The sequence below is a fragment of the Urocitellus parryii genome, chromosome 3 (assembly GCF_045843805.1).
Source record: "Urocitellus parryii isolate mUroPar1 chromosome 3, mUroPar1.hap1, whole genome shotgun sequence".
In the NCBI taxonomy this organism is placed as follows: Eukaryota; Metazoa; Chordata; class Mammalia; order Rodentia; family Sciuridae; genus Urocitellus; species Urocitellus parryii.
In genome coordinates this window covers 3275176-3287664 of record NC_135533.1, presented here as the reverse complement: position 1 = coordinate 3287664, position 12489 = coordinate 3275176, and the positions used below count along the sequence as shown (strand labels likewise).

At 49.9% G+C, this 12489-nt stretch overlaps 1 protein-coding gene across 1 annotated transcript; it reads right to left on the bottom strand.

Moving 5' to 3' along the window:
* Window positions 1-3104: 3104 nt before the first annotated feature.
* Window positions 3105-11792, bottom strand: Htr5a (5-hydroxytryptamine receptor 5A). Its single transcript, XM_026406185.2, has 2 exons — window positions 11055-11792; window positions 3105-3437 (listed from the first exon to the last, which is right to left on the bottom strand). The coding sequence occupies exons 1-2, from the start codon at window positions 11790-11792 to the stop codon at window positions 3105-3107; spliced, it is 1071 nt and encodes a 356-aa protein (XP_026261970.2).
* Window positions 11793-12489: the final 697 nt, after the last annotated feature.

Sequence of the window (12489 nt, the reverse complement as noted above, 5' to 3'; positions counted from 1 at the left end):
TTCTCCCCTGGGATAAATATGAAAAGCAAAATAATTCATTAATTGCCACTTATTCCTTCTTGTACACCAAGTGCTTTCTGCTCTAGCTATCACAGGGAGAATGTGTTTTCTATCATGTCAGCACTGTCTGGGACACGTCAAATACATATTGGCTGATAAGGGGCTTCATCTTAGTCATCTTATGAAAAGGTTGATAATCACCTTAGCTGGAGACTGAATTAATATCATAACAGCGTCTTTCTCTATTGGGTGTACAGAACCATGGGGGAGTCAGGAAGCATTGGAACCACATGTCTTCCCAATTTCCATTTAAGAAAAGTTTGACAAACACTGACCTCAGGAGAGCAGGAGAGCCCTCACGTGCACATTCAGGTAAATCTGACATTGAAACCTGCTCCGGACTCTGCTCTCTGGATTCCCATGTCGGAGTTTACTTTTTTCTTCTGTGGGTCACTTGATGGATGGCTTCATCTATTATGACACTGGAATACAAATGGCATTTGAGGACCTCTCTCGTTCCAAGTGGAGACAGGTAAAGTGAGTAAATAATAGTGTGTGCTTTTAAATATCTGTGAGTTCAGTAGTGCAAAAGATACATACAGAAGGAAGGGAAATTTAAAGACGTGTCCGGGTAAGTCCCTCAATGAATCTTCCTCCTGCAGGGCAGACAAGGCGCCTGACTTCAGCTTCCGAGTCATGAGGCCCAGTGTCTGACATTCCCTCCCATAACGGGCTTCGCAGTCAATGGGATACGAAAGTTCAAGTCAGAACACAAAGAAATCATCATTCACTTCCTATTTTGGAAAGCTTAACTGATGAAGTTTATTCTACACAATGTGTTACACATTTATTATTGTGTGTGCCAGAATAATTCAGAGAGCCTTGTAAGACACAGCTTTTGAACTTATGCAAGGACAGGGACACAGCAGCCACAGGGAGCTTATTGGCCAGGAGCAGGCTAAAGTTTTGGGCAATGGCCAAGGTTTATTGTTATTTGGTTGCTACTTGATGTGGGTGAAATCACCAGATGCTATGACAGGGGTGATCTGGAGGGGTCAGAATCCTTTGGTGTGACAGGATGAAATACGGTACCTTTTGTACATATTTATCACAGAATCTGGTAGACACCAACAGTTGGCTTATTTATACCTAGAGTTCAAAGAAGTACAGCAAAGAGGCAAACCATCATGCTCCTACTTGCTTTTTGCTTTTAAGATTGGTCACACCGAGGGCTGCCGACTAAAGAGCCATGGTTAGTTAAGAAAACAGCTCAGATTTTACTCGACTTAGAACACATTGCAAGCACTTCACAGGGTTCCCCAAGGAGTCTCCAATGTATTCTATCAGTTCTGAGTGAGGTAAAAAAGCCCTTGCTTAACAATTACCTGTAGCACAGCCTTGTTGTGAGAAACAGTTTACAGATCTGAGGCCTGTTCTTAGGGATGAGGAAGAGGCCTAGTTTGCTGTCCGTCCTGTGTGGATGTGAGACAGTGGCTCAGACGGAGTCCCCTAGTGTAAGACACAGTCACTCGAGGCCAATGTTCCTACACGGCAGGTCTCTGGTCTTGGGGAACATCTGCTTCACTTAAGGTCAAAACCTTCGAGGAGGACAGCAAGTTGCACTTCTGGTCAATTAAAGAAGTCCATTTTTTCCGACTGAAGGTGATTGCCAAAGCCCATCGCCTCTCCTGCCCCCTCGCCAGGGACCCCTCAGCAGACGGCTTCTCCATGGTTATAGAGAGGCATCCTGTGATAGATCACTGTGATTTAACCCACAGATCCTCTGCTCACGTCTGTGGCCATGGTCACTGCAGATGCAGTGAATCGGTGGGGATTTTGCTGAGAACTAAGTATCCTGAGACGGTGACACACTCCTCTGGCCTGAAGGTCCCTGTGGATGAGGGACCATCTGCTCTTGGTTCGAGGTCAGCACACACACACTATTCTAGAAAGACAGTGTCTACTATCTCTTCAGATTCTTTGGGGATATTTTTCTAGGTCCTTTGGCTCTGGAGACGTGGGTGTGGCCAAGTCTTAAGTGGTCACGAAGGCCACGGCACCTCGTCCTGCCTGGCCAGTTGGACTGCTGCTCTGTGGAGGGTGGCCACCTGTGGCATGGTAATGTCTTCCTCATTGCTCACCGGGTCGGCTTCCTGGCAGGAGTTCACAGGCCAACAAAGCAGCAACCACAGATGCATCCAGTCCTGGTAAAGCACACGCGCCTGGTGACCGTGCCTGTGTCACTGGCTGTGCAGCTGTGTTCAAGAACTCCGCAACTTCACAACAGTGGGTTCACTCCGACCCCATGATCCCAGGATGATGGCCTTTGCCCAGAAACACTGAAGGAATTCCAAGCACACGAAACCCAGAGCAAATCAGCAAGTTTGGCAGATTCTTTGAAACTAGTCCATTTTTCTGATGTTTGTGGACAGTTGCTTCAAAAGGGCAGAAAATACTAAATTTGGTTCCTAGAACCTATTCCAAGCCGATGGTTCGTGCTTTGGAGTAAGCTACCAATTGGAACACTTGTCCTTCCATAGGGTGTGTGTATGAGTGTGTGTGTGTGTGTGTGTGTGTGTGTGTGTGTGTGTGTGTGTGTGTAAATGCCACAAACAAAATCTTAAAGCCAAAAGCCACCGGCTCACAAAAGAGGCCATGCCCTTTAATATGTTTGGAGATGATATTTTGTGAGTAAAAACCGTAAATACCCAATACTCAGCCGGGAGATCTCACCAGACCCCAGGCAGAACCCTGCAACGAGGCTCCTCCAGGAAGCTGGGACGTTGGTCTCCTCTCCCCACCGTGTCCCCACCGTGCCCGAGATGGCTTCTCACTCTGACGTCCCTCCCTCTCCCCTGGCTCTGCCTCCTCCCTTTCCTCCGCCTCCTCGACAGCCACGCTGGGGTGGGCTTGCGGAAGGAGAGGCTCTTGGCAGGCGAGTGGCTGCCGCAGAACGTGGCAGAGGAGCTGGGCCAGGTGGTGGCACCGGAGCCTCCGGAGGCCTGTCCCTCGGGCGAGTGCAGAACCGAGCCCACCGAGTTCTGAGGTGGGCCTGGGGCACCGGGGGGACGTCCCCGGGCTGTAGGAGAACCGGCGGCCTCTCCTCAGTGCTGCCTGGAGAAGAAGCTCTTGAAGGCGCTGCTGTAGTTCTTGTTGAAGGCCGTGTAGATGAGCGGGTTGAAGAAGGAGTTGGAGTAGCCGAGCCACAGGAAGACGCTCTTCCAGGCGGCAGGGACGTCCCAGGAGCAGAGGGGGCTGACGAGCTCGGTGACAAAGAAGGGGATCCAGCAGAGCAGGAACACCCCGATGAGGATGCCCACCATGAGGGCCGCCCTCTGCTCCTTCTGCTCCCGCCACGTGTCTCCTTCTGTCTGGAAGGTGACGGTGGCTCGGCGGACCGTGAACGCCATTTGGGGCTGCTGAGCAGAGTTCTTCGCCTGCAAGACACAAGCAGAAGCTTTGTGGAGAGCCCCCTTGTCCCACCTGCCAGACGCGGCCAGGCCCAGCCAGGTGCCCCTGGGCTGGCCCTGCTCCTCCGCTCTGAGGGAAGGTGTGGGGCTTAGTGTGGGAACCCGAGGCCCGTGGGACCCGACTTGGGACATGGACATAGTGACAGAGCTGGGCTGTCCACTTGCATCTGAGAGGAGGTGGCACGGCAGGGGCATCCGCCTGCTCAGCAGAGGGGACAGCCCTCATGTATGCCTACTGCAGGCATCTCCGCCTGTGGGACAGACTCCAGACTCTGGGACTGCCCTCCTGGTGACTCCCCGGGCCTCTGCAGGGAAGGGTCCTGCAGAGTTGAGCCCCGGCTCACTTCCTTCCCCCAGGAAATGGAATTCCTGGGAAAGAAACTCCTCTCCAGGCCAGTCCTGTTTTTAGCTCTCAGGAGAACAGGAACTGAATGGCTGATGAGGTGGCGGCCTGAATTCCAAGGAGTTGCAAGTGATGGATGAACTCACAGATTGAGTCCAACAAAACGCGCGGCTGGTTCTGGGCCAATCGGTGCTTCTCTGGCAGGTGAGACTGAATGGTCTTCCAGACTCCAGCAAAATCCTGTGGCTCCAGCATATTTTAAAGGAGCTTGTCCTTAAGCAACATGCAGACTGATCAGCACCAGGATTATCAGAAAATATGCCTGGTTGAGTCCAACCGCTTAACCAGTGTGTGGATACATTTATAAATTGGAGTCAAAAGACACAGATCTGTCATTCAGAATATCTGAGATGGAAATAAGAACACTGTGGTTAAAACAATATGGTCAGTGTATGCATTATTCTAGTTGGATGGTAGCCTTGCTGGCATTTGTTAAAAAAAGTAAAGCATCAAGTGCTGTGCAGTTGAAAAGAAGACAAATATTGGAACAACTAGTTTAGAGCACTGTAATCTTTAACATCAGACATGAGAGGAAGTGAAAAATCCCTCTTCCTGTATCCCACTCACACCCCAGACAGAACCAGAGTTACCTGTGATCTTATTCATGCACATCTGGGAATGTGTCTCTAGGGACTCATTTGTAGAAATGTGTATGCAATCTTCAGCAATAAGGAGACAGGGACACTTACCAATATCCTAAATAAACTCAACTTCAAAACCATATCAGGGGGAGAATTTTTCCCCATTGTCCAAAAATGAAAAAACAATCCTGGCCAGGCTCTCCCACCCCCAGGAAGTTCCCACAGGTGACACCGAGGAGGTGGTCACACTGGGTGGCACGTGTTTTGCTCTGCATCAAAAATCATTTGCATGATTTGCCAGCCGATGGGGTCAGGCTCCCCCCAAAGTGCAGCTCTGAGAACCTCTCAGCCCCAGCAACCCTACCGTTCAGATGATGTCAGTTCACTGCTCCTCCCAATCACCCCTGCACCCTGCACCCAGCCCCCAGGGATGGCGCACAGGCTTCTCTGCTCTGGGGCCGATGCCTGAAGCCCAGAGCTTTCTCTTAACAATCGGTGCCACGAATCAGCGGGTCTTTCCATCTTTCCATCTCACCCTTGCACAGTTCTGGTGGTCCCACTCAGGCCCTGTGGACTGTGGCATCCTTGGACCCAGGTACCTTCACTGGGCCCCAACTCCAGCTGCCCTTCAGCTCTGTAGGTAAGTACTGATGCTGGTGGTCTGAGTTCCTCTGAGTCCCCTGGGCTTGGCTGCTCAATGTACTTTACTGTCCTAGGGTTTGTAACCAAGTATGTCCTGACACAAGGTCACGAGGCCAAGGTCTTTGTATGAAGTACCTAGGTTTCTGATTGAGAGGTCTACCATTAGGTCATTGACTTAGACCATTATATAAAGCTTTAGACCTATTGTCTGAAGTTGTACCACTAGCAAACATGATGACGCTCTACTGCTGCTGACTTGGGTTTAGCTATGTTTGCCTATATGGACAAAGTCTTGGGTTCAGTTTTTTGTGGGTCTTGGAATGCCTTTTTCTGATGATGATGAAAGAGATTATTCTAGAAGGCATAGGCCTGGTAAGCTTCCAATGCAACTCAAGCAGACCTGAGGGTCCAAGATGCTTTGAGGACTTTTAGACAACTGGCCAGCTTGTGAAAAACTAATGGTCAAACTTTGCTTTGGGTCTCCTACAAAACATCTGGGAGAACCATCCTGTCCTGGAAATTGGTGAGTGTGCCACTGTGTTTAATGGGTGTCCAGCTCAATGATGGTTGGGGTAGTAATCGCAAGGCCCCTCCCTGCCTCTATGTGGTCAGAGATCTGAGACCCTGAGGCACTGTTTACCAGTATGAACTGCTGAGCAAGCACAGAGCTTCTGTCCTACGCATCACGGTCAGTCCTGCCAGCCTCAGCCTTACTATATATGTATGACCCCAGCAAACAGGTCCTTAAGAGGCTCAACATCCTAGACTGGCTAAAAAGCAGAATGACAGCCATCTAAAGTCGGTCCAACAAAGCAACTTCAAGGGAGATGTTACCACCCAACAAATCCCCACCCTTCTCACCATCCAAGGGTGATTAGGAATGTCTTTCTTGCTGTGTGAGGTTCCCTATGACCACCTCTAACTCCACTACAGAACATCGGATCATTCAGCATAAATTTTTAAAGTTAGCTAAAGCAAAGAAGCAAATCAACTTGTAGTAAGTTTTTAAAAATTAAGAACAGGAAATAATTTCTTTAACAAGATGATTGGTTGTAGCAGACGGTAAAGGGAAATAATGAAAGACAAATTTATGACTACATACTAAATATTTTAAAGGCTTGAGGGAAAGTCAACTTTGTTTGATAGAAAAATTCAAGTAGCAAGAATCTTTAGCAATCCTATGTGCCAACTTACAACTGATGTTCAAGGTCATTATCAGAAGACAACTTCTTTCATTCCTGTGACATATCCACAAGTTCAACAGGTAGGATCTGCTTCCAGATGAGAGCTGCAGCCCTCTACTTGACCAGACTGTAGTTGATCTAGGCATGAGAATACCTCTACCGTGTGTAGCTCAAGAAGTTACTAGAACTCTGTTCTAGGACAGGAGACCCCACAGCCAGACAGATCCATTGGCATAGAATGCATGGATTCAGACGAATTCTTCCTGGGTTGTCATAAACTTTTATCATGCTCTATGCAGCTCACCACGAGGTCACACCTGTGGAAGAACAATGACCTATTCTAGTCCCCACTTCATCGAGTCACCAAGGCCTTGCCTCCCTGCCAATGGCCAGCATCAACTAAAGTAGTCAACACTTTAGGGTAGGCCTTTAAATCTTGGGTCACCACATGTAATGTGCCCCAATTGCTAACTAAAATGACCCAATGGTTCCCGCCAGTTGAGTAGTAGTGATTTTCCCTTCCCAGTACCAGCCAGTGCTCAAACAAACAGGACCCACCAGGCCACTCTAAAATCCTCAGCCAATGGAATCACAGCATCCTGATGGTGCTTCTGAGACTGACGTGACTTTGTATAGATCAGACCTTTGCAACACTAGGTCCATGCTCCAACTGACTATTGTTTGGAGATGGATATTTTATTTAATAAATATTAATAAAATGGACAAAACCAGGTTTGATATAAAATAAGCAGTCCAGTCTCTCCTATGAAATTCAATTTCCTGCAGAAGTCAAATTGTTCAATGGCTGAACCGTGGCCATTTCCAGGATATGCCAATTTACTCAAATAAAAGAGAAGATTAAAAAGTAAAGTAACGTGGGCTGGGGCTGGGGCTCAGAGGGAAAGCACTTGCCTAGCACGCATGAGGCACTGGGCTCAATCCTCAGCACCACATAAATATAAAATAAAGATATTGTGTCCAGCTATAACTAAAAAATAAATACTTAAAAATACTAAAGTAACAAATGTATGTGTTCAGAATAATTCACTTATTTAACATTCTCTAGAAGCATCTTCTTCAGGTCCTCTTTAAAAATAATAATGTAAATTTCTGGATAACTTGGTGCCACCTAAAATAGTTCTAAACTGAGGGCTTCCAGAGGGCCTCTAATGCAGAAGTGTGGACACTGGTGGCCGACCAAAGCCTTGAAACAAGCAGATGACCCTGGGAATTGGTGATCTTTGGGTAGTACTCATGAACCATGTATCTACAACTACGTTGGAGTTGATCACATTGAAGTTGACCTCCTGCATAGATCCTGGGCCGTCATCCTGTGCTGAGGGAAGCTTCTCCATGTTCTCCCAGGAGCCAGGTGAAGTGCCCAACAGAACCATAAATCAGGTCACTCTAGGGTTTACTCTCTCATACTTTCGTGGACTGTATCTCCTTACAAAGTTCCAGAGGATACACCTTTTTCAGTGAAAACACTATGATAGTGACCACATTCATAGAAGTTAGATAAATACAGGTTTTCATTTAAAAAAAAAATGCATAGTGAATAATGCCTATGTTGGTGGCATAGCGAATTTTACAGCCTAGGCTTTAAGGCCATAATAAAGCAGCTTAAGTATCCTAACCCACATGGTCATGATTAATGGAATAGCCTTACATTTCTTTTAGGCAAGCAGAGCTAATTCCTTATGCTGTAACTGGATTAATACAGCAGAAAATTATCTATATTTAAGCTAGAAGAAAAGTCAACCTAGATACATAGAAAGATGCCTGGAACCTTTGGGACTTGCTTTCAGAGCAGAACTGGGAGATCTCAGGAGCATTCAGGAGCTCTTGGGGTCCCTTCCTTATAGTGTGTCTAGTTACACTTGTTTGCTCAGAGTCCAGGACTTCACATGCTTCTGCACAAGGCTGACCTGATGGGTGATTTAACACATGACTTTTAAAGAAGGCTAAAATCATGCTAATTGATTCGCAGTCCTCCCTGTTCCCAGGGCTGGGGATGGAACCCAGAGCCTTCTGCATGCTAGGCATGTCCTCCCGCACTGAGCTACACTCCTGTCCCTGGACATGCGATCTTACCATCAGCTCTTCACAGGTGAAACCTCACCTTCAAGGAGAACCAAAACCAGGGGCGAAAACGTGGACAGCTCTCCATGGTCTCTCCAGAAGCTTTGGCTACATGAGGTCCAAGAGTGGGGGGCTGAAAACTAAATGTTCCGTAGACTGAGGAGAAGACTGAAATGCAGAGCCAACTTTAAGCTGTTCCACTAATCCTGGGCAACTCAGTTTGGTGATGGTGCTTTTACAAACCAGCCTCTGAGTGTCAGCCCCGCACTTCTAAGTCAGCCCACCAGGGGTGTGCTCAATGAGCACCCCCAGAGATACAAGCAAACAACAGCTGCTTGCTCAGATAGTGTCGACACCCTCGCACCTGGGGGCCGAGCCTGAGCTCTACACCTCCCAGAGCACCCTTAAGACCTGCATCCTGCTCTCTGCTCAGGGGGGCATGCCTGACCAGCCTGGCTGTCTGTCATATTGCTTCAGAGCTTCAGGAGTGGCCCCTCATCCTGTGCAAGGACAGGCCAGTTGGTCTTGTGTGGCAGTTCCCAGCAGAGGGTCTCACATAGGTTAGGGCTTCAGCATAAATTTGAATAAAACTCAGCAGATAAAGAAACTAGGAAGATGCGATGTGGTCTCCCTAGGTAACACAGCTAGCTGGTGGTAGAACTGTATTTAGAAATTTTGACACCCATTATCACAGAGCAATCAGGAAGCCTGGTTTGTAATTAACGCTTCAACGTAAGGACCAAGGCAGCCCTGCATCATGTGCAGAGCCCTGGATCATGCAGAGGCCTTGCAAACCACAGGATCTGACTCCAAAAGTAATCTGGCAAAGAGAGCAAAAACAAGCTGTGTGTGTGTGTGTGTGTGTGTGTGTGTGTACACACGCGTGCGTGCACACACACACACACACACACACAGACGACATAATGCTTTTGCTTCCCCTATCATCAAAGCAGAGAAATAGAGCAGTGCTCTTTCTTGCACAATAAGTCTTGAATTAGAACTTCAATTAATTTTGCTTCCTAAAGCTGCGTGTGGTGTTAACTGAAAACCATGTTTGCCTGGATGAGCATCCTGGCTGAAGAAGGTTCATGTGAAGAAGGCCCTTGGAGGTGGCCCGTCCTCTTGCTCCTGACCTTGAATTTGGGTGGACAGTCACACATATGGAGCTGGCTCAGGGCTCTGTAGTGGAAGCCCTAGCATTTATACCTGGCCGTACTCCTTGAATCATGTAGAAATTCAACAGATCAGAGTTTCCAAAACGTGGCACTGTGGACATTTGGTCTGAGGTGGCCAGTCTGTGCATCACACATGTTGGGCAGCAGCCCTGGCCTCTCTGCACAAATGCCATTGGCACACCTGCCCAGGTCTTGATTGTCAGATGTCTCCAGATAGTCAGGATTCCCTGGGTTGCAATATCACCCTGGGCTGAGGACACGGTATCCTCTGGTCCCTTTTTCCTTCTTTCTTTTAGAATAATACTCTCCCCTTCTTCCCCTAGCCACAACTTTGGTCCCTCTAAGCTTGAATGACTGGGTCTAGACAGAATGAGGTACTGACTACAGGAAATGCAGCCACATGCAGGGCTCCAGAGGGGCGTCCATCTCCCTCACCAGAGAAAACTCTTGATGTGCAAAGACCATGTGTTATCATTCCTTAACTTGTTGCATCAAGCCATAATGTGCATACATACACTTATAAATTAATTGTATTTGTTGTCCTGGAGCCAATAACAACTTAAATATGTGACTGAGGTTCAAAGGGGCATCCTTGGTCATGAAGAGGGGAAGGGTGGAGAGCACAGTCTCCACATCCAGTGGATTCTGCTTTCCTGTAACTTCGGAATTTTGATTCACAGGGTCAGATTACGAAGAGTTAACAAAAAGCAGGGAAGCAAGTGTGGGAGAAGATGAGAAAAGGCTTCACTGTTGTCACATATTCGGTGCTGCTTGTAGGGAGCAGGGGAGTTATCTGCCCTGGTTTTTAATTTCCTCCTGCAGTTTCACTCCTGATCAGGAAGGCAGACAAGTGGCCCTCAGCTGCACATGCAGCCTTATGGGGCCATAGAGACAGACCCAGAAAGTAGCCCCACAAGGCAACAGAAGCAGACAGCAGATGCAGGCACTGAGACTATTGTAAACATCTTTAATCTTATGCCAGGAGGCAAGGATGCTTACAATGACAGCTCGTAGCCTAGGAGATGCCGTATTTACAAAGTCAGTTGCTATAATTTGCAAAGAAAAAAGGGCTGAAACAAAACCCTAAGCTGTTGTGACTGATGCGTGGCCATCTTCCTAGCAATCATGCTCACTTCCTGCCCAAGAGTATCCTGCTCTCAGGGCAGGAAGATGCAGGTTTTTCCAGGGTATTGACTCAGTGTACCCCAGACACCAGCTTTTTCAGATGTTCTAAATGGTGTTTCAGACCCACATGGTTTTAGAGCCAGAGGGGATCAAGCAGAACATGGAGCTCAAACCCCTCATTTTATATGTACGGCAATGATCCCTCAGAGCCACAAATGACATGCGTAGCTCTGCACCACAGGAGGGTCTGGTGTTCACTTTCTCTTTCCAGGATATGGCCCCCCCCCCTCAACCAAAAAGTTATTTTTTTCTGCATCATGGGGGAGGAGTAGGAGAGATAAACCCTGCACAGTTGCAAGTGAAGTATTTTTAAGGGTCGTTGCAGCACCCACCTCCACAACTTCAGGTTCAGGTGAGACTCTGTTGGTCTTCCTGGAGCCCCCGCGGAACTTGGAGGCCTTGTAGATCTTCCAGTAGACGAAGAGCACCACGCACAGCGGCAAGTAGAAGGCGCCCACGGTGGAGAAGATGGTGTAGGAGGGCTCACGGCTGACCTGGCACTCCTCACTGTGTTCAGAATATGTCTCCCCCCAGCCGAAAAGCAGCGGGGCCAGAGAGATGACAGCCGAGAGTGCCCAGGTAAGCATGATCATCACTTTGGAGATGCGCTTGCGGGCGCGGAGCGTGTACTCCAGGTGGCGCGTGATGGACCAGTAGCGGTCCAGGGCTATGGCCGTCACATTCCAGATGCTGGCTGTGCAGCAAAGCACGTCGCACGCAATCCACAACTGGCATAGACGTCGGCCCAGCTGCCAGCGGCGCCCCGACAGCTCATGCACCAGACTCAGCGGCATGACCAGCGCGGCCACCAGCACGTCCGAGATGGCCATGGAAGCCACCAGGTTGTGTGGCACACGGTGGAAAGTGCGCACTCGGAGGATAGTCGCTAGCACCAGCAGGTTCCAGGAGAACGTGGCCACTACCAGAAAGCCTAGCAGGGTCAGAACCAGCACTCCAAAGACCGAGGGGAGGGGTGGGCTGGGGCGCAGGTTTTCCGCACCAAGACTGCGGTTGGGCTCCAGAAAGGAGGCAGTGGAGAGGGAAAAGGTCAAGTTCACAGGCAAATCCATCTCGGGACCAGAACACGGGCCACGGTGCTGGCACAAAGGGTGTTCAGGGGACTCAAGGTGGCCACTGCCCCCAGAGCCAGTGTGGGCGCTGGCAACCTCTAGTCAGTGGCAAGCTTTCTGGGCAGCGCCGTGACTGGGGCCCAGCCTCCTGCCGGTGAGCGTCCTGGAGAGATGGAGTGAGGGGGGGGGAGGCTGCAGACGGGGTCTCGGAGAGCAGGGTCAAGGTGCTGAGCCTCCCACCAGGGCCGCCTAAGAGGTGACTGGTCCCGGGTGCCTCACCTCCTCGGAGACGCTGTCCGGTCGCTCGGAGCCCAGCGTCTCGCGGGTCGGCCCCGCGGCTTGTGGGTGCCCGGAGCGGGGCTGTGCGTCAGGGCGGACGCTCTCCCAGGGCTGCCCGGTGCCCGCGCTTCTCCGGGCAGCGACCCAGCTGCGCGCGGGGAGGCCGGGCAGGTGCCTGCCCCCTGGGAACTGCCTTCTGCCCTGCCCCTGTCCCGTGCCCACCGCGTCTGGGGCGGCGGTTCAGAGAGCGAACGGCGCGCCCCCCGGACCCGCCCGATCAAAGTGGGGATCCAGCCCGACGTCAGACGTCAGCTGACCGCCCCTCTCCCGGCTCGCGGCTCTGGCGCTGTCCGCGGTGCTGCCGCCTCCCCCGCACCGGCGCGCGATTGGCGCTGTCCACGGTCCTGTCGCTCTTGTG